The sequence below is a fragment of the Lolium perenne genome, chromosome 2 (genome assembly GCF_019359855.2).
Source record: "Lolium perenne isolate Kyuss_39 chromosome 2, Kyuss_2.0, whole genome shotgun sequence".
In the NCBI taxonomy this organism is placed as follows: Eukaryota; Viridiplantae; Streptophyta; class Magnoliopsida; order Poales; family Poaceae; genus Lolium; species Lolium perenne.
In genome coordinates, this window is record NC_067245.2 from 230949354 (window position 1) to 230971586 (window position 22233).

The 22233-nt window shown below is 39.5% G+C and overlaps 1 protein-coding gene and 1 long non-coding RNA gene across 4 annotated transcripts; both read right to left on the reverse strand.

Moving 5' to 3' along the window:
• Nucleotides 1-237: 237 nt before the first annotated feature.
• Nucleotides 238-9362, reverse strand: LOC127335186 (uncharacterized). Of its 3 annotated transcripts, none has more exons than XR_007872636.2 (21): nt 9187-9362; nt 9029-9101; nt 8809-8931; nt 8512-8681; nt 7929-8087; nt 7526-7672; nt 7296-7359; nt 6459-6763; nt 5454-5582; nt 5202-5315; nt 5029-5115; nt 4298-4420; nt 4092-4185; nt 3886-4020; nt 3651-3785; nt 2589-2737; nt 2375-2506; nt 1337-1660; nt 974-1115; nt 719-885; nt 238-603 (listed from the first exon to the last, which is right to left on the reverse strand). XR_007872636.2 is itself a non-coding variant. In XM_051361784.2 (20 exons), the coding sequence occupies exons 1-19, from the start codon at nt 9268-9270 to the stop codon at nt 981-983; spliced, it is 2682 nt and encodes an 893-aa protein (XP_051217744.1). In that variant the 5' UTR covers nt 9271-9362; the 3' UTR covers nt 238-885; nt 974-980. The 3 variants fall into 3 exon arrangements, 1 of the variants encoding a protein (XP_051217744.1); XR_011752440.1 differs by having other exon boundaries at nt 699-885; XM_051361784.2 differs by having other exon boundaries at nt 238-885.
• A 488-nt stretch (nt 9363-9850) lies between these two features.
• Nucleotides 9851-13653, reverse strand: LOC127335187 (uncharacterized). Its single transcript, XR_007872637.2, has 3 exons — nt 11272-13653; nt 10201-10267; nt 9851-10091 (listed from the first exon to the last, which is right to left on the reverse strand). It is a non-coding gene; the product is annotated as an uncharacterized lncRNA (long non-coding RNA).
• Between the last annotated feature and the right edge of the window lie 8580 nt (nt 13654-22233).

Here is a 22233-nt window from a genome sequence, read left to right on the forward strand (position 1 = left end):
TACGCCCAAAGCTAAACCACTAGTTGTCCCGCGTGTAGTAAGTCCGATCGTACAGGAATCGGACGAAATTTATCGTACGCATAGCAGGACTCTCGTTGCTTTGATTCATATCTGGCACTGGCAGTACTATAACTAGAAAATTTGAAAATATCACATAATTATTTAGACAATTATTTGGATGTTAGCATCATTTGGTCAAAGAGGGGTGTCGAAGGAATAGTTTTCACAACACAAAAATGCAACGTAATAGTAAATCAAATCGATGGCTTGAGATAACTGAGATCAAAAATTCTGCATTTACAATGCAATCAAGAGTCACCACCCATATATGAAGTGCTCACGACTCACAAGTGGTTTGGCTCAATCAGCTTGGGTGGCAATTCACACAGTGGATGCTTGAACAGATTTAAGGATACATCTAAAAAAAAACTCTCAACTTACATTCTTCGAATTAACTAACTCAAAACTGCCAAAAAAATAGCTCAAAAAAGATTCTAGCAAAAAGAAAATCTCAAGAGCAACTTGAACTGTACTTTGCTGGAAGTCTTTGACTGGTAGTTTCCAGGGCACAAGAAACGTGAACCGTACATCTTTTCTAACCACCTGCAGTAAGTACTTGCACGATCATGACAAATCTACTGATTTGATCTGATAGGTGTGAAACATGATTATATATGATACCCAACGGCATTTCTTGCCTTTGTCTGGAAGCACCAACCTTCAGTACACTGTTAGTAACAGCTACGCCTGACATACATGCTGCACCCCTGCAATGTGACACAACTTGGAAAATGGCGCACATCCGCAGCCCACCCTCTCCATCGAGCACTCTATCCTTTTCCTTCCATCATCATACTTCCATATGAAGTCATCAGATGGATGTCCCTGTCAGAGATAGATGAGGGTTTCATTTGGCAAAAAAAAATTTTTTTTGAAAGTGGCATCATTAGTGAATCATGACGAAGTTACTCACATTTACATTAGGTGGTGCTTGAAAGCCCTTCCAGCTCACTTCTATCCCAACAGTTCAACTGCAATGCTTTGGTCTTGAGTTGCTCAAAAGCAAATTTTAATGTCTGCTTTTCTCCATATGTTACATCAGGCACATTAGGATCCTGCAGCAAGAATTCACAAAATGAAATAGTTGTAAGAATAAGTCTTTCTGAAGTCTGAACTACGTTCAGGAATTATAACGCAAGCCAGTGTATCTGAGCTACATTATCATTTTATGTTTTCACTATCCTCAAATTAACACATTACAAAAAATGTTTTATTTGAAGGTGCTCAAAGTTACTCTGTGACTACCAAAAAAAAAAAATGTCTCATCACCACTCACCATCTGATGCCTTATATAATGCAGGATGCCTTTAATAACCGTTTTGTTCAGAGAGAGATTTCGATGGAGCCTCTGATCATTGAATAAGAAGACCAGTATGGTTGTGACAATACAAACTCGTTGTGAAAGCTCCCTTGGGTAATCTAAATTGGAGACAGATGAAAATATATGATCGTTTCCTGATGCAAAAGATTTAAGCATCTCCAATGTGCTGCAGAGAAGCTTGTCATTCTGCTCAAACATGATTCTGCAGGGCTTTATAAAGTATTGAAATAATCTTGTCTTGTCAGACTGAAAGCCCACTTCAATTGTTTTTGACAAATCCTGCAGATGCATGATAACAGGGGTAAGATCAATTCTCACCCACAACCAGAAGTAGAGTAATAAGGTCAAGAAATGATGGCCAGAAGGAGAAGCATGTAAATGATTGTGTCGCACGCTAATCAACTAATAAGGACAGCTATTATCTGCTCTTAGCATCAACCAGGTGAATTGATAAAGTTGATGAATCGTCCAAAAGTGTTCACTGGAAATTCAACTTCTTTCTAGAAAAATTGTATACATAATGCCAATTTATCAACTTTGTTTCTGATTTCTTTTCTCAAATATTATCACAATGAGCCTGTATGCAAAAAAAGTTCCTTCAGTGATTGTAAACTGGCAACTACACATAGCTCAGTTTAACTGATAACGTCAGTGATATATCGCATTCAATAAACCATATTTGGGGATTTGCCAGGTAATGCAAGGATTGGTAATTATAACTGGTCCCTTATTATTCTATCCCTGCACTACCACCAGAAACACGGAACACCTATCAATGAGGTCCTGTTTTCTATTGAAAAATGGTACTCAACTGAATCCTAGATACAGTGGTATTCTAAACACCAAGTGTTCAATGTAGAAGCCATTCTGAATTTCTTTAACATATAATGCAATTCATCTATGTTACGATCCGCTGAATAAGCAGCAGAAAAATAATAGGTGCAACAATCATCCAACTATGAATATCAAAGCTTTCGAATAAGGAGTACACACCCGAGCAGCATCGACCAAGTAGCCAGCTATTAGCTTAATGACATCTTCATCCATGAGCTTATTTGTTGCTGCATCAAGTGTAACAATAATCCTAAACAGACCATTAATATTATGTGGTGATGGTTTTCGTGCCTGTAGTAAAGCAAACTAGCATGAGTTCAATTGGGTTTTTATGAGAAAAATATATTTTAAAAAAGCAGTTACGAAAGCTCACAATCTCATTAGATAAATTATTCCATATCAATTCAAGGACCAGGGAGCCATCACCCATTTCAGATAACGAAGTCAAAATTAAGTGATTCAAGGCCTTGAAAGTATTCCAATTTGACATCTTTCGGGCATCCTCCTGAGTACAGGCCATACCTAGGTCAACAAATTCCAAGGCAAGTGTCAGACAAAGCCAAAAAAAAAAACTCTGCTCAAGTCATTCAATAAGCCATATTTGGGGATTTTCCAGGTAATGCAAGGATTGGTAATTATAACTGGTTCCTTATTATTCTATCCCTGCACTACCACCAGAAACACGGTCTATCATCACAGGAAAAAAAAAACAGCCTATCAATGAGGTCCCGCGTTCTATAGAAAAATGGTACTCTGCTGAATCCTATGATAGTGGTATTCTAAACGCCAAGTGCTCAATCTTAAAACCATTCTGAATTTCACCCCATTCCCCTCCCTTCTTTCACTGCATGCCACATCCCCAAGCCTGCCAAATCCTACCCTACTGGCTGCTTCCTCCTTCAAACTCCTTGTCGGACTCTCTTCCTCTGCCACCTACACCTCTCACAGCAAGGTGGTGGCAGAGTAGCACACAATCCGTCTGAGGCATCGGTGGCAGCATGCAAGTGGGTCCGGAGAGTGTGGAGGGGCTCGAGTGAAGACAGTGCAGATATTGATCCTCTCATGACCCCCATGCAACGAGAAAACAACCACCAGCAGCAACGAAGACAGTTGTGCCACCATCTCAAAAATAATGTTGCATTTTGTTTGAGGATGTTACACTTTTCTAGGTCGCATTCTATCATGAGGTTGACAAAAATCTGGGTTGTATTTTACCATGAAGCTGTAAATTTTCTAGAATCAATGTGATACCAAAATTATGTTTAATGGTATAGCTTTTTGCTATGGTTGCAGCTTTCGACAAGTTATTCCATTTTGTATTATGAAGTCTTATCCCCATCACTTCCTACTGTACCAGTCACTACGTAAAACACAAAGTTTCAGCTAACATAACAAACTTAATAAGAGCAAACTCTGATTAACTTCAAGTACTCACCACGATTAACATCGAATCGTGCCATTAGCAATGACAAGAAACTGAGTTGCTCTGTTATCTGTAAATTCCCAGCCTTGTATGTTGACTGTAGAACTTCAACAATTCTAAATAATATGAGGGGCTCTAGTTTATCACCTGCATTACATAAATTAGAATATCCGCGAACTTCAACAGGGAATAACATAGCTGTACAGTTGTTAAAAAAAAGCGGTATTGTTGAAGCATAAAAACTTACTTAAACAGCAACAAGCCAATGGTTTGATTATGTCAGGGAGCAGATTGGAGAAGTAATAAAGGCATGCAATGGCAAGTTCTTGGCAGTCATGTGGAAGGCAAATAAAAGGACCAAGCTCTACCGTTCCAGATGAAGCTGTCAGCGAAAATGATATTAGTTCAGGATAAAAACAGACGATAAGATCTCTTAAGTAGTGGAGTACTTACATTTAGTACCAAATAACTGTGCAATGGGTCGCAGGTTTTCACACTCTAAAGTGGGGAAATACTGTCCAATTCTTAGAAGAAGCTCCAAAACAACCTATGATCATTCATATCATCATAAATTACATAATTACTGAGAAGGTCAGTCACAGACAATAGTGAAGAATGGTTTAACAGCTATGTGCTGCATAAACAAACTTGCAACAGACCTTTGTAACTGTAGGAGCTTTATCAACTGATTGTAGTAATACCCCAGGTAGCTCATTTATCCAAGTGCTATGATATTCCGATATGCCTGAATCATGTTCAGTAAAAGTTATTCCTGATTTCTCCTACACAAGAAAACAAAGGAAAAATATTAGAAAGCAAATCATACATCAGTACTCCCTTTGTAAAGAAAGGGAAAGTTAATCTTTATAGGGTGATGTTGTTTTCAGCTGAACATATAGAATGAATAAGTGCAGGGAAGTATTCAGATTTCAGGACCAAATCAATAAAAAAAATCTGTACAAGGAAAATGGAAGCATATCTACAGAATGACTTAGCAGTTAGCAATCTTCATTTTAAAAAAATCAACTCTCAATATGATTGAGTAGTAGTAAGAGGGAATTAATGACTTACAATTTGCAAATGATCAAATCTCACATGATTGAGTGGTGTTATAGAAGGGAACTGAGAAGTTTGCTGTGACACGTGACTTTTGCATCAACTTAATTTATTGATCATCTGTCTGAATTTTTGTTTATTGTTTCTCTCTACTCAGTAATTGAGTTTTAACTTGAGCTTCCATGTTTTATAGAGTACCTTAACCTTATTTTAATACAAGCATCAATCTGATAATCCAGATTATGTGCATGTTGTACTAGCTATTTGGTTGGGTGATTAAACATGACAATATATGCAGAAGGAATTTAAGTTCAGATCCAACAAAGGCACCTACAGGAAGCAACATTTCTCCCACTGCGTCCAAGTATGGCAAGATTAGCTTGCAATCCACATTGGAGTCCCTAAATGCATCTGTAAATGCCTGCAGTTGAATATACTCTTTTATTTTGATAAAGTTATAAAATAACCACCATATTTGTCGGACTAGTATAAGGAAATCAGTCATACCTCCAACAAATATCCTTTTGAGTCATCTGCGGCATTGGATATAAGACCAGGTATGCAAGTTATAAGTGGACCCAAATGTGTTTCCATGAGATCCTTGTTGCGAAGTACTTTTGCCTGATTAAAAAAACACCAATCACAGTTACAAATCCATGAAATGACACAAAAGACATATCATAAGCTGTCTAAGATTTATCTGCAAGAAAGGGCAACAATACGCCTCAGTTTATTGAAACTGATGAAACCACCGACAACCTTTGAAAATAAAGAAGATACAAACTGGCATAACTCCTCAGATGAAAACATTGTATCATCCACTGATGTGCGCAAACACAAAAATATTTCAGCAATTTTCAGATTGAAGATAAAAAATCTGTCATCTCCCTGCAATGAGAAAGACAACTTCATAAGAACTAAGATCCCACCAAAATGTTTGTTATAGCCTAAACCTTCTAAGAAAGCATGATTAATAGTCTGAAGCGGGATAAAGTCTACAAGAAATATGTTAATACAAGACTTACAATATTTGAACATCACAATACACAAGCAAATCTTAAATAAAAACCATATCATTGCCAACACCTTACAGCACCAAGTGTTTTGGTATAAATTAATATAAGGACATGAATAAATCGCAAATTGCAGCATCAACTTTTTGCTGTTTTTTTAGATCAAGGAACCACATACGAATTTGAAAGGATTGACTCCCATAAAAAAAATCTGTGTGACTGGAGGGTGTTCGGAACAAAGGAATAACTCATAGGAGGAAACGCATCTCAACTACTGGAACTTTACTGTCTGAAATCCAAACAAACTACTTCGAAGTTGTCCTGTTTTACATAAACTGTAGAAATCTGGTGACGACGACACCCAAAGAGAGACTTGACGAATCCTAAAGGATTATTTTCCCTCCTTGTCAACTTATGCTGGTTCTGTTCACCCATTCTTCATGATCACTTCAAGACTACTTAATCATATACTGTAGAAATCCAAACAAACTACTTCGAATTTGTCCTGTTTTTCATATATTGTAGAAATCTAGTGAAGATGACACCCAAAGAGAGACTTGAGGAATCCTGAAGGATTATTTTCCCTCCTTGTCAACTTATGCTGGTTCTATTCACCCATTCTTCATGATCACTTCAAGACTACTTAATCAAACCCAGAAACCCTACGATGTTTTTCTCTACTGGCTGATCAGATAATGGTTTCAGTATAATCAGCAAGATGGAGGTAGTAATGAGCAGGGAAAAACTGTACCTTCTCATGAAACAAGCGTTTCACTCCCCACAGTTTCTTTAGATATACCAACACAGAGCTATTCAACCAGTCAGGCCCAAACAGAGTTTTGGTTCTCCCAAATTCCATCTGAGGTTTCTTTGCCTCGCGAACAAAAGTTCTACAGATTAGATCCAGGCAATGAAGAGCTGACAATAATGCTTCACTTGAGGGAGCATCATTTGCTGGCTTTGCACATATTTCTGAAGCTGAAACCTCTATAGAATTAACAAGAATTTGGATGAGGTTTTGAAGCTTCGTTAGTACATCGGATGTCGCAAATGTACCTGCATTGCATAAGCGAATGAAACACTGATAAGAAGGCTCAACGAACAGAAGATCGTAACTGAAAAATTGCTAGAGGGGATGTAACAGCTGTGCTATGCTATCAACCAAAAATTTATCATTTTTTTGAATGTTGTTCTAACTTGGTGTTGCGATTTCAACTAGACCACCCAAATAAATTGTACACCACTTAGCTATCCTAACTAAAGACTTCTGAGTTTGCTTGTCAGAACGTAACAGAAAGTGCCACCGTGTCCAAAAGCTATCTAACAATTCGCTAGAACTACTAATTTAGCATTCCATGTTCATTTATTTTGCAGCCAGATTGCAGATCCTATGGAGAACAAGCCTAAAATGTGCTAAATATCTAGGGAGTTCGGTGGCTCCAGCAGGCTTGTTAATTGAGCTTCTCTGATTATACAACAACCAAATTCACATTCAGTGTTTTTGGTTCCTTAAAGGTGGAATGCACAACTGCACAAATTGCTAGCATATAAGTACGCAACAGAAGAAGATAGTGTTTAGAAGACTTACTACTCCCCGAATTATCTTCATCAAGAGTGGGTTTCCAAAGTTCTTTCGTAGAAAGGTTATGACCCTGTAGAATCACAAGAAAAGATTATGTTCATTACAATAGAAGTGTTCCATGGATCTGCACATTTCAGAATATTTGCACTTGCGATCTCATCATGTTCTTCATTAAAGCTCCCAGCTGTGTCAGGAAGGAAAAAATCGAAGCAAAAAAAAAGTTTCAGCTTGCTAACCGGTCGATTTGATGCATCATCATTATCCGTGGCACGGGCAACCAAGGAAAGGCAGTGCCCAAGCCCAGCAAGGACACTGTTAAGTTTACTCTTATCCTGTAGATGGATCCTGTCGTTGCTCAGTACAGCAACAAAGTTGTTGAAAGCCTGCCAGAAGCAACAGCGCAAAAGAAATTATTACTTGACAACAGATATGGTCAATCACAATTCATACACCTAGCAGGAACGGAAATCAGTTTGGACAATATATTCCCTAGTCGACAACTCCATATAATATAGCCACTGTAGAACTAAGAGCACGAAGCAAGACCCCAGAACTACATTTGTAACAAACTAAACTTGTTTACCACACAGGGAAGCATTCAAGTTTCAACACACCAATACATGACTGAATTCCACTGACCTGTTCAGCATATCTGGGAAAGGAAGATGGGAAATTAAGAACCACTAGCTCCAGAAACCTGAAAGCCATTAACTGGATATCCATAGAAAGGTGTGTCATTCCATTCAAAACATTCGCCATCAACAGAGATAGAGTACTCCTCGTAGATATTGCATTGTCCTGTAATAGTAAACAGAGAATAATATGACTTCCCGAGCCAAGATCAAAGAAACTATAGGAGTAGATTTAGAAAACTGGAGCAGGTCAGAAGACTAAGATGCTGCAAATATGACATCTATGATACTACCAAGGTCCGTGAAACAAAGTAGAAAATTTTGGCTTTAAAAAGAATGAAGCGAAGGTTGGCGCTTCAGTGTTTGGAGCATTTTAATGAATTACCACCGATCGTCAAGGTGTTAAGAAAAGATGCATTCAATAAGCAGGCAGCATATTATGCTCATAAAGGGAACATTATGACATGAGCAATACTAGGTTTACGGCCTGTGCGTGCATCTATTTGAAGAGGGTGTGACGCGAATGGCATCTTAATTGTTCAGTTAAACAAACTTCCGCAGCATTTGGTGAGAGGGTGGGGAGGGAGTACCTCTTTCAAAGATGGGAATATCAGAGACTGCAGTATCGTGTACAGCGATTCACGGACCACCTTGTCGGAGTCGCATATCCGTTCCTGCAGCTTCTCAATCATAGCAACCTTGTGCAGTTTAAGCTCTGCCGGGTGCTTAGTGACAAGATCCTTTATTCCATTCAATGCAGCTTCAACAACAAAAACAAAATACAGCATAGTTCTTGTGAGCTGCCTAGACTGAATAATTGAGATGGATTGCTGTGCAGCTCAGTGCATTTATTTATTGTCACAATGCGTCGTGCAGAGCTAGCTGACCTCGCCGCACTTTGGGATTGTAGTGCACCGTCTGCTGCAGGAGCTCCCGCAGCGTGAGCCCGCGCTTGTTCACGGCCATGCCCGCCCTCTCCGACGCCATGCTCTGCTCCGGCAGCACGATCACTGCAAGCAGACGACACAACGAATCTCCGTGTGTTAATCGCTGCGGCACGTCAGAAGCAAGTAGGTAGGGACCAACAGGCAGAAAAGCTGGCCTCACTTTTGGACTTAATCTCCGTGTTGGTGGTGTTCTTGGGCGGCGGAAGCTTCCGCCCTACCTTGTGCTTGTACTTCTGCGAACCACCAAAATCTTAACCCGTTAGCGTGACTGGGGGTTGTGGGGCGCCCGCTCCAGGAGATGGCAGGGGTGGTGGTTACCTTGAAGTCGACGCCGCCTCGCTGCTTCGGCTTGGCCTTGGGCTTCTTCGACGCCTCCCCTGCGCCGCCCTTAGGTCGCCCCATGACGCCACGCGCTCGGGGCCGGAGGCGGCTGGGAGAGAAGGAGGCGGCGGCGGCGGTGGCAGAGGGAGCTCCTTGTATTTTTTGAGGGAAGGCAGAGGCAGAGGGTAGTAGGGGAGCTCCGCCTGCGGTTGTGGGCCAGGCCCATTTCACGAGTAGGGCCGTACGGGAGCTTTCTGTCCACCGCTTCTTCTGGTTCGTGTTTCGTGTAGGCTGGATATGGCAATGACCCATGTCACATGTATTTGGGCGTTAGGGTTGGAACGCAGAGCACCAGTGAGGAGGCGCCCCAAGGGGGGAGATGCTATGCACCGACCTGGTCGGCAGTGATCCGGTGCCGCACACCCCTCTGGTCGTATGTGGGCTTGGCCCAGTTACGGTGAACCCTTCGGTATTTATTCTTGCTCGATGTTTTCGTGCGTTTCCATGTTCCTGTCTGTTGTGTTTAGTCGATGCATTTTCCCTAATGATTTTCGTACTGTTTCGGACTGTTCCATTGAATTTTTTTTTTGCATTAACCAGAAGCTAAAAAGTGAACTGTACTGTTCAACGAAACATTTTTTTTTGCATCAGATATACATGATAAAAGTGAACTGTACTGATTCTTCCCCGTTTGTATAGCACGTAATACACATCAATGAGAAAAAACTGTCAAAATGTGACAAATAGGGACAAAACATTTTTCTGTCTGGGTACACAGAATTCATGTTTATCACTTGGAAACTCGTTTTCGATGCTTTCCTTCCGAATGATCTGTGAATCTCCTTGCCTTGTAGGAGAAGCATTTCCATGCTTGTGTTCTGTTCCTTTCCCTTATGAAATATCTGGGAAAATGAAATAGAGAAAAGAAGAAAAATCTAGATTAATGTTTTTTGAAATGCAAAAGAAATTATATTGATTTCTTTGTACTGCTCAAAAAAATAAGAAACTTACTTTTATGATATATCATCTCTTCCTGCTCGGAGGATGTGAACTTTGGTCAATGAAGAAGGTGTGGACCCTGCGAAAGAGTGAGAAATTTCATTTTACTGTTTACCACAAGTTGGATTGACAATGCATTTCAGAGTCTTCATGTTTCCCATGACGTTCTGGCTGAAGAAGCTCAGGGATTTTCACAGATGAAAATATAAAGTTCAGAGTTACCGAATATACTCTTTTCTATAACTTATGTTTCTATATGTTCATATTCTTCTTGTGAAGATGGGATGAAAAGTTTCTGAAGATGACACAATTTGACGAGACTGGACTATTTGGGGAACGAAAACAAAGGATGAAAAGTGCCATGAACACTTTACCCGCGGATAACTATAGTGCTCATAACCAGTGCTATAAACTGTTAGAAAGTGGAATAATTTTGCCATCAAATGGACAAGAAAGTGTAGGCTAGTACCAACGAAAAGAAGGTTTAAGGTGTGACATGATGGAAGGGCATAATGAAAACAGGTAAAAAAAGTACTGGTATGTTTAGCAATGAATTGTCTTGATAATGGTATCTCATTCTCATCATACTTGCTTATCACAAGTTGAGTAGAGATTTTTCACGTATGGCTTGAACGTCAAACTTTTTTTTAACATATGCCAAAGAGTATAAATTCCATACACGAAAGAAAAAGTCAAATGCTGAAGAATTAAAAGAATATGAAGCTAACATTTGAAAATGATTATACTTCAATTCTGTTGTACCATCTAATGAACTGAATGACAAAAATCCCAGAATCATATTTGCATTAATTGGAAGAATAGAAAATTCCAATAAGCATAAAAAATAGGAGACAAAATAGAAAGGATTCTTGGCATGAGCAGTTCTACCTTCAACATAAATTAAAGCATGAACGGATTCTGGGAATGAACAGTATTCTACATTGAACGAAAAATAAAAGCATGACTGGATTCTTCAAATGAACGGTTTCTACCTTGAACAAAAACAAATTCTTGGAATGAACGGTTTCGAACCTTGAAAAAAATGTAAGCATGAACGGATTCTTGGCATGAGTGGTTTCGTACCTTAAACATAAATGCGAGCATGAACGGATTCTTGGAATGAACTGTTTTCTACCTTGAACAAAAATAAAAGCATGAACGAATTATTGGCATGAACGGTTTTCTATCTTGAACAAAAAATAAAAGCATGATCGGATTCTTGGAATGAACGGTTTCATACCTTGGAAAAGAATCATTAACTGATTCTTTCGCATGAGCGGTGCCTTGAACATAAATAAAAGCTTACACAATTTTTTTCGGAATGAACGGTTTTCTACCTTGACCATAAAATATAAGCATGAACGAATTCTTCTCATTAATGATTTCCTACCTTGACCTTAAATACAAGAATGAACAAAATCTTGGCATGAACAGTTTTGATAGCTTCAACATTAAATAATGCATGAACAAATTTTTGGCATGAACGGTTTCCTACCTTGACCATAAATACGAGCATGAACGGATCGTTGGCATGAACTATTTTCTACCTTCAACAGAAATAAAAGCATGAACGGATTCTTGAATGAATGGTTTCGAACCGTGAACATAAATGCAAGCATGAATGGCTTTGGTAGCTTGACCATAAAATACGAGCATGAACGGTTTTCAACCTTGAACAAAAAACTAAACCATGAACGTATTCTTGGAATTAAAGGTTTTCTACCTTGAACATAAATTAAAAGCATGAACAGATTCTTGGCATGAGCGGTTTTCTTCCTTGAACAAAAATAAAAGCATGAACGGATTTTTGGAATGAACGGTTTCGTACCTTGAACAAAAATAAAATTATGAATGGATTCTTGGAATGAACGGTTTCATACCTTGAACAAAAATGCAAGCATGAACGGATTCTTGGCATGAACGATTTCGTACAAGGAACATATAAATCCAAGCATGAACGGATTCTTGGCATTAGCGGCTTTCTACCTTGAATATAAATAAAAGCATGCAGATTCTTCGAATGAACGGTTTACCTACCTTGAACAAAAATAAAAGCATGACAGGATTCTTGGAATGAACGGTTTACCTACCTTGAACAAAAATAAAAGCATGAACGATTCTTGGAATGAACGGTTTCGTACCTTAAATAAAAATGCAAAGCATGAACGCATTCTTGGAATTAACAGCTTTCTACCTTGAGCATAAATAAACGCATGAACGCAGCTTTTATTTCAATATCCTTTGTCAAGATGAACGGTTTTCTACCTTGAACATAAATAAACGCATGAACGGAGCTTTTATTTCAATATCCGTGCAAAGCATGAACTGATTCTATGTATGAACCGTTTTTTTTTTTTACCTTGAACAAAAATAAAAGCATGAATGGTTTTCTACTTTGAACAGTATCAGGACATGTGAAATGTTTGTGAGATTATTTTTTAATAACTAAACCTGTGATAGATGATATAGGAAACAGGGCCACAGAGTTGTACCCAGTACTCAAGTCCGGAATCTGTATCAAGATGTAGCAGTTTGAACAAAACACACACTAACCTATCTACCATAACACAATGAAGTAAAAATCAATAGGCTACACATTGAGCCCTTACTTGCAGCACCTCCTACAGTATCAAACATGGAGATCAAGATGCTAATTTCGCTATGGCATTATATCTGGAGTAACAAAAGTGAAGCAACCAATCTTGCATCGATACATTCTATTTTATTCTAACACAGCTGCAGAAAATATCAAATTTGTACCGTACTACACCTGCAGAATTGCAATGCTCACCCAGCCAAATCTGATTGGAATGGCTGAAAGCCTGACATGATACTCCTCGCTCAATCCAGTAGCACTGCAGTAGTGCCCCTATTACAGTGCGATGGGCTGTCGGAATACTTAACTATGCATTTCTATGCTCTCATCCGTGTATGCTAGTACAAATTAAATGCTGGACTAACCAATCACGCCTCCTCGCTATATCACAGGCAGCAACAGCATCCATTCACCAGGTAAATACCAGAATCGCATTCAGGCTACCGGATCGAACATCTCCAGCACAAACCCTAGCTCTGATTTTCTTAACACGCCTACGAAAAAGTCATACAGGGTACCCAAAAGTCGCCGGGAAGATGCCCTCGTTTCGGCCGGAGATGCATCAGGGCCGAATCGGATCAAAGCACAGCGGTAAACTAACGAAACAACCGAACAAATAGTCCAGTAACGAGACGAAATCGCCTCACAAGAAACACGAATAGACCTCGAGAATTCAGTGCGGGGAGCGAACCAAACCTGAGGCTCCGGACGAAGTGGGATGGAGCGGGGGGCGAGGGGCGCGCGACTCGGCGATCTGATCCGTGCTCCGAGCTCGCAATTTGGAAGTTGGGGAAGCGAAGCGGACCACGGAGACACCTAAGAACGAAGAAGAACGACGAAGAAAGACGGGAAAGAAACAGAACACCGAAGCAGGATATGGGCCGGCCCAAACGATGCCGGGGGAGTGTGCGGCAAGTTGTATACACCGACCTGGTCGGTGTATAGGATCCGCCCCCCAAATGGCGCCCCAACCAGTAGTAACCATGCATTTACGTGGATAGGCTAAATCTCACGCTTCTAGTCACATGATTGCTGGTAGGTTGGTTAGAATTATATGCGTCTAGTTAGCCTCTCGCACAATCACTATCTTCTTTACCTGATCCATCCCGATGTGTTGCTTATGAACAAGTGTTGTTGTTTATAATATATGTTATACTACTATTTTTATAATATATGTTCATGGAACGCAGATTTCGTGCTCCCGAGCTCCAGTGCTCCTGGTTAGTTCAAAAAATTCAAAACCATATCTGTGAGTCTTAAAAAAAAATAAAAAAATATTCGGATGTAGTTCATGAATTATCCCACAAACATGTAAAATATCAATTCCAAATACTTTGTATTCTGAGCTGGAAAAAAATAACAAAAATGTAGATATGTAGAAGTATGTTTCAAATCCCCAAATTTTATCAGATTTGTCATTTTTGTGTAGCCCACAATATAAAGAATTTCAAGTCACGATTTGACATGCTTGTGGGATACAACACTAACTATGTGCAAAATTATTTCCAGATTTTTTTAAAACTTGTACAGCATGATTTTAAATTTATTTGAACGGCGAGAGCACTGGTGCTCAGGAGCAAATAATACTTTCCGATGTTCATGTTTATAATGTCTTGTTGTTTATAAATTATGGTTATGTCTTGTTCTCAACAATTGTATCTTCGCCTCTAGTCCCGTGACTGGCACACTAATTATCTTATTTACATGTACCCTGTCGGGTCATGGGTATGGAAAAACTTATTGTCAACGCCCGGATTTTTAAGTCCAGATGCCTGTTATGCCATACATCGCAATCCCAGGAATATTGTTGTTGCGAGACATAACAGTTGAATATCATAAGTCATCATTCATTACATATCATAGTCGTCTTACAAATAGATCACATGATCCAATATTACAATAATAGTTGAACTATTGTTTCAACACACATCACAAATACATAGCGGAAGCGTAGATAGAAGGGGACTCTATAGTCCACAGGCCAACGCTTGACGTCAGGAGTAGTCCTAGTTGTCGTAGACGTCCTGTTGTCCATCCTCTTCATACTGTTGTTCCTCTTCATAGTCTGGCCATTTGAATAGTCAGGGACAAAGCCGTGAGTACTTTAAAGTACTCGCAAACTAATACTAATGTAAGTACTAACATTTCTGGTAAGGGGGTGCTAAGCTCTAGTTTCTTTTGCATAAAGCCAATTTTAGTTCACAAGTATTTGAAATAAAAACTCTTCAAGTGCTAACTAACTCAAGTGGGAACATTAGTGTCATTCCCACAACTCAGTTGTGTTTCAAGTCAAAGTCACCATTTCAAGTTCAAATCACCAGTCACCCTTCACATGTCATATTTTTGAAAATGGTCTGATGACGGAACAGTATGGCCTTTCCAACCGTCCATAACCGTGGACGCGGCTATTCGAATAGTTCTACACTCTGCAGAGGTCGTACACTTATGCCACAACATTTGCAATAATCCGTCAGGGTTAACTGGCCCTGATTTATCACACTCCGTGTGCGGACTACCAACCATAACCTTTCACTTACATATCCTAGTATAGGCATCTCTCCCCATGAGCTTGGCCTCCCAGTGAAGACAAACTGTCAGCCTGGGAACTGCACAGGGCTTGGGCCGGACATTCACCTCATAATCACGTCATTTCACATCATTCATATTTCTTTGGAGGCAGCCCTTGGCATAACCCCGATGACGCTTGTTTAGAGGGAACCCATACTAAGATACATAAACTTCTAGTTAAGCCCTACCCATATCAGGTATTGTGGGGGTACTTGTAAAATTGGAATGGTATCGCATCCGAACCCAACCATCAGTTTTTGTAAAGTTCACCATGTCATTCACCAGTCACAATCACCTTCAAAATCTTTCAATAGAATGACTCATCATTCCAAGGTTTTCAAAGTCTTTTCATTTCACAAGTTCCCATCTAGAGTAGTCAATTTTAATTTAGCACTAGCATCTAAGTATGAGGGGTGCTAAGTAATTTGCTTTGCTTCTAGGCTAACATTGATACTTTTGTACTAATCCAATACTCACCCAATGAATCATGAATCAAAAAGTATTTTGATAAAACAAAGGTAAGTAAAGCTTGTAAAGTAAAACTGGGAAATAGGATCATGAACATAAAGTAAATGGGTAATGCCTTGCTCATGGTGAGCTTTGCACTTTGCAAGAGTATTATCTTGCAACAATAGAGCTTGCATTGGTGTTAGCTTGCCTTGGTGGTTGAGGTGATCAAAGTGCTCTTCTTCTTCTGGGTAGAATCCTTCCTCTTCCTGGTATTCTCCCGTACTAGCGTCTATACACGAATACGAGGATACAATCACCAAGCAATTCATTGGCTATTCTAAACATCACATGTATTCACACAAACTATTCTATTCACACAATTAATACAATTTGGTGCATTGGTGGTCTTGCTTGAGGAAAAATAATTTCCTCTCATTTCATATGTAAATGATAGTTTCCATATAGTTCTTGAGGAATAATTTCCTCCCATTGAATCTTCTTTAAGATGTAATTTCTCAAACAATCACTCATTAATTCAGGTTGACCTAAGTCAACCATTCATCATCATCATTTTAGAAAATGATTTAAATGAGGCAGAGATACCTCATACTATTTAACAATTCTACCAATGATTTAAAATCTCCAAGTATTTCATATGAGAGCATTTGACCAGGGGTTCAAACTTCATGTGAAAGTACTTGGGGTAAGATTTAAATGGAGTGAAACACCTCATATGATTTACACAACTTAAACTAGCATCACACATTACTATGGAGTGGGTAGATGTGTTTTTCTTATTTAAGAAAAATAAGTTCCTCTCATACTAATTAAGGTGTTACCTTTAATTACTTAGAGAAATAATTTCCTCTCATTATCTTATTAAGATTTAATTTCTCTCATGAATAATATATTACCTAGGTTGACCAAAGTCAACCTCTTCATACTCATCATTTAAGAAAATGATTTAAATGGGGTGAAGCACCTCATACAATTTAATCTCAACATGGTAGAGATTTAATATCATCAAACAATTCCTATGAGACCTAAATGACCAGAGTCTCTACCTCATTTTGAATTATTCATGACAAGATTTAAATGAGAGAAAAACTCCCATGTGATTTATTAATAGTTTTGGACAATATCTTTGACTAGAAATAGCCATATAGTCCTTTATTTAATTTGGGCCATGATCACTCAAGGTAACCATACCATATTTTTGCATAAACAATTAGTGCAAGTGAAATGAGAATTATAGCAATTGGATTTACTTCAAAATTCAAATTGGTTGATTTTTAAGATTTATTTGAATACTGAAAAGTCTCTGACTTGTTGTTTTTGTCACCTTAATTCTACAACTGATTTCAAAGAGAGGCCAGTGTGGTTGGATAGAGCTTTTCATCTGCTTTCCAACAGTATAAAGTTTGTTAAATTTGGCCAAGTGATGACCCACAAGTATAGGAGATCGCAACAGTCTTCGAGGGAAGCAAAACCCAATTTATTGATTCGACACAAGGGGAGACAAAGAACACTTGGAAGCCTTAACAACGGAGTTGTCAATTCAGTTGCACCTGGAAACAGACTTGCTCACAAAGGTTTATCAGTAGTAACAGGTTTATAGCAGTAGCAGTAGTGAAATAACAATGTGAAAGAGTAATGTAGACAAAGCAGTAGTGATTTTAGTAAACAGCAGGATTAAAATACTGTAGGCACGGGGACGGATGACGGGCGTTGCATGGATGAGAGAAACTCATGTAACAATCATAGCAGGGCATTTGCAGATAATAATAAAACGGTGTCCAAGTACAAAGCAATCAATAGGCATGTGTTCCATATATAGTCGTGCGTGCTCGCAATGAGAAACTTGCACAACATCTTTTGTCCTACCAGCCGGTGGCAGCCGGGCCTCAAGGGAAACTACTGGATATTAAGGTACTCCTTTTAATAGAGTACCGGAGCAAAGCATTAACACTCCGTGAACACATGTGATCCTCACATCGCTACCATCCCCTCCGGTTGTCCCAATTCTTGTCACTTCGGGGCCATTGGTTCCGGACATCGACATGTGTATACAACTTATAGGTAAGACCATAAACAATGAATATCTTGATGAAGCAATAACATGTTCAGATCTGAGATCATGGCACTCGGGCCCTAGTGACAAGCATTAAGCATAACAAGTTGCAACAATATCATCAAAGTACCAATAACGGACACTAGGCACTATGCCCTAACAATCTTATGCTATTACATGACCAATCTCATAAAATCCCTACCATCCCCTTCGGCCTACAGCGGGGGAATTACTCACACATGGATGGGGGAAACATTGCTGGTTGATGTAGAGGCGTTGGCGGTGATGGCGGCGATGATCTCCTCCAATTCCCCGTCCCGGCGGAGTGCCAGAACGGAGACTTCTGGCTCCCGCGACGGAGTTTCGCGATGTGGCGGCGTTACGGAGGGTTTCCCGGCGACTTCGACTTCTTCCCTGGCGTTTTTAGGTCGAGGCGAATAAGTAGTCCGAAGGAGGGCGTCGGAGGCCGGCCGAGGGGGCCACACCACAGGGCCGCGCGGGCCCCCCCTGGGCCGCGCCGCCCTATGGTGTGGGGCCCTCGGGCCTCCACTTCAATTGTCCTTCTGGCTCCGTTAGTTTCCTGGGAAAATAGGGCCTTCTGCATAAATTCTGAGGTTTTTCCCGAAAGTTGGATTTCTGCACAAAAACGAGACACCAGAGCAGTTCTGCTGAAAACAGCGTTAGTCCGTGTTAGTTGTATCCAAAATACACAAATTAGGGGCAAAACAATAGCAAAAGTGTTCGGGAAAGTAGATACGTTTTGGACGTATCAACTCCCCCCAAGCTTAGCTTATTGCTTGTCCTCAAGCAATTCAGTTAACAATCGAGCGATAAAAAGAACTTTCACGAACACATTTGCTCATATGATGTATATATTCTCATGCAATGGCTAATACTCGAGCAGTTCATAATGAGATACATGTAAATAAGATCATCTAACAGCTATGTCAATCATGGAGAGGTTCCAACAATTAATAAGAAGCATCATGAATCATGTATATAAGCAAGATTGCAATGTTCATAAGAGAGTATGATAAAGTGGTATCTCGCTTGCCTGTATTTGGTTGGCAAAACATAAATGCCCGGGCACCTCTGGAGTTCATAGAAAGACTAGAAGTAGTGATTGTCAAAAGATAAATGCATCAAAGTTATACCACAATCAATCATATTTTGAGACAAGCATATTATACTAAGAATGACAGTTGTGCTCTCAAGATAGTGCTCAAAGAAATAATGGAGACACAACATAAAAGTAAAAGATTGACCCTTCGCAGAGGGAAGCAGGGATTAACATGCGCTAGAGCTTTTCATTTTTATAAAGGCAGGAGTAAAATTATTTTGAGAGGTGTTTGTTGTTGTCAACGAATGGTAATGGGTACACTAACTACCTTGCCAACCGGACTTTCAAGAGCGGCTCCCATGAATTATTGCATATTTATTTGGCACTCCTTCCAACCTTTCTTTCACAAACCATGGCTAACCGAATCCTCGGGTGCCTGCCAACATTCTCATACCATGAAGGAGTGCCTTTTTATTTTAGTTTTATTATGACGATGACACTCCCCCCAACCTTTGCTTACACAAGCCATGGCTAACCGAATCCTTCGGGTGCCGTCCAACAATCACAAACCATGGAGGAGTGTCTATTTAAGTTAATTAATTCGGGACTGGGAATCCCATTGCCAGCTCTTTTTGCAAAATTATTGGATAAGCGGATGTGCCACTAGTCCATATGAGAGTCCGTCAAAAGTAAATGACAAGGTTGAAAGCTAAACACCACATACTTCCTCATGAGCTATGAAACATAAACACAAATTGAGAAGCATTTTGAAGGTTTTAAAGTTAGCGCATGAGAATTTACTTGGAATGGTTTGAAATGCCATGCATAGGTATTTATGGTGGACACTCTGGAATAACTTGGTTTTCATGTGTTTGGAAGCACGAGCAGCATTCCCGCTCAGTACAAGTGAAGGCTAGCAAAAGACTAGGGAGCGACAAATCAAGAGAGCAAAGAATCGTCATAATCATGCTTGCGGCAAAATAAATTAACGGAGGCATAAAAGTGATACAAGAACTCTGAAGCAATATAGATCATCGAGGCTTAATTGACTTTTTTGTTCAGTCATATGCATGCGTGAGCATGTGCCAAGTCGATATAAATGAATTATTCAGAGGAGGATACCACAATGCCATACTTACTTATGAATAAAACAATGCAAACAAACATACATGACATGCTACTCATATTAATAAATTGGAGCTAAACATGAGAGATCATGAACTACTAGACTTTCTCAAATAACATATACCTCACATGAACCAACTAAGCATGCTCACATGGATGAGTATATGTACAAAAATGAAAACAAATAGAGTTCATACCAGCCTCTCACCACAATCAGATTGTCGTAGATCGTCATTATTGCCTTTTCACTTGTGTAGCTTGGATAATATGAAATGAAAACCACGCTCCAGCCACCGAAGACCATTGAACTCATAAAGAACTTTACAAACCAGAGAAGAACAGCAAATATTTTTGGTGTTTTCAAATTGCAAATAAGAACAAGAGGAAACAAACAAACAAAGCAAAATCTTTTTGGGTTTTCTTATAGCAAACTAGCAATAGCAAATAAAGTGAAACAAATGCAAGAAACTAAAGCAAACAAATGGTGAAGAGAAATAACAGAAATATTTTTGGTCTTTTTGTGTTTTGGGAAGGAAACAAAACAAAAACAAGAGATAGCAAACTAAAAGAAACACAGAAAAGCGAAATGGCAGAAATCTGCCAAAACCTGACAGCAGTACAGAAATCGATTTTAACAAAAATCTTACGTTGCTCAGATCGAAAAGTGTTCAACTAATGAAAGTTAGATAACAACCTGGGGAACCTACACAAAAATTTGCAGCTCAAAATGACGCTCTGGCTATTTTTGACGATTTTTACAGTAACGTTCCAGAATCTGTTTTCAGGCAGCATTTCCCCAAATATCATCTTCCTCTCATTAGAAAACCACTCAAACGAACAAAACAAGTATGTGCGAGTATCCAGCAACCATAATATGCAAAGAATGAGTAATGCCAGTATACCTCCCCCCAAGCTTAGGCTTTTGGCCTAAGTGAAGTTCAACCCCAACGAGGGTCGTTGTTCCTCGCCGGTGGGTAGTCCATGGAGTAGTCATAGTAAAGCTCCTGCGCAGAAGAAAAGCGTGGAGGCTCCGCATATCCACCATGTTGATGCGAGGAACTTGCTGCATCGGATGATGAGTCGAGGTGCTCCTCGACCTCCGTGTCGTCTCTTGCATGTTGACCTCCTCTCTCTATGTGTGCATCCAGGCACCTTCTCGTAACCGACCAATCTCTCCTGGAATCAAGGTTAGACAAAACAAAGCAGGCAATCTTACTAGTTTCTCAGTTTTTTTAGTTATTCTCCAAACTTTCTTATAAAATATCATCTTATAATACAGGTTACCCAAGTTGGAGGAATCTGAAACAAATTCATGTTTAATCATAGAGGCTATATCAAGTTTTTCTATGGGGAACGGAATATCAAAATGATGAGGTTCTACATTATGAAAAGCTAGTAAACGAGAGGCGATGAGACCTCCACAAATTCCACCTTTCTCACGGTTAGTAGCAAGTCTATAAGCTATTAATGCCCCCAAATTATAAGACCTACTATTTTGCAGTGCTGCAGCTAGAAAAGCCAAATCCGGGATAGAAAGTTTACCACCAATCCTTTTAGCGAGAACGCACTTGGTAATAAAATAGGCAAAGTAGCGGATAGCCGGGAGTTGAATACTAGTGATTTTACCACTTTCACCTGAGAAACTCCTTCCATCGCAAATCATCTTGTAGAGATCCGAGAGTTCTTGCGGCGATCCCTTTATCTTCTCACATGATCCCCATTGCGGTACTCTAATTGCTGCACAAAAAGCACTGAATGGCAAGTTGACAGCTTTATTGTAAATTTTATACTGGACCGTGGGGTTAGATCGCGACCAATTGAACTTGAAGTCCTGCACAAAAGACATAGTTAATTTCACATATTGTCTTGGCTCTCCTTCAACAAAGTCACTCAGCCCTGCACGAGAAATTAGAGTTTGAACATCTTCAAATATCCCCGCGCTTCTCATGAAATCCGCGCACGGGTAGTAAGAGGGGTATACTCCCTCTTCACGATTGACTATCATAACTTGTTGAACTTCCAATTCTTGCTGGTTCAAGTGATACCTATTCCACTCCATTTTCTGAAATTTCAATAACCAATATAAAAATTTGATTTGGTGACATATAATTGAGGGAAACTACCATAGGAACTTGCTAGAGTACTAATCATGCATCAAAACTAGTTTCTACCACT

Bases quoted from the DNA above. Each gene is read 5' to 3' on its own strand.
- LOC127335186 (XM_051361784.2), bottom strand. From the start codon at position 9,270: ATGGGGCGACCTAAGGGCGGCGCAGGGGAGGCGTCGAAGAAGCCCAAG. The intron at 4,021-4,091 runs GTAAGTACTCCA...TTTCGCTGACAG, and splicing joins ACAGTTATTTGGTACTAAAT to CTTCATCTGGAACGGTAGAG. The intron at 2,507-2,588 runs GTGAGCTTTCGT...GCTTTACTACAG, and splicing joins ATAATTTATCTAATGAGATT to GCACGAAAACCATCACCACA.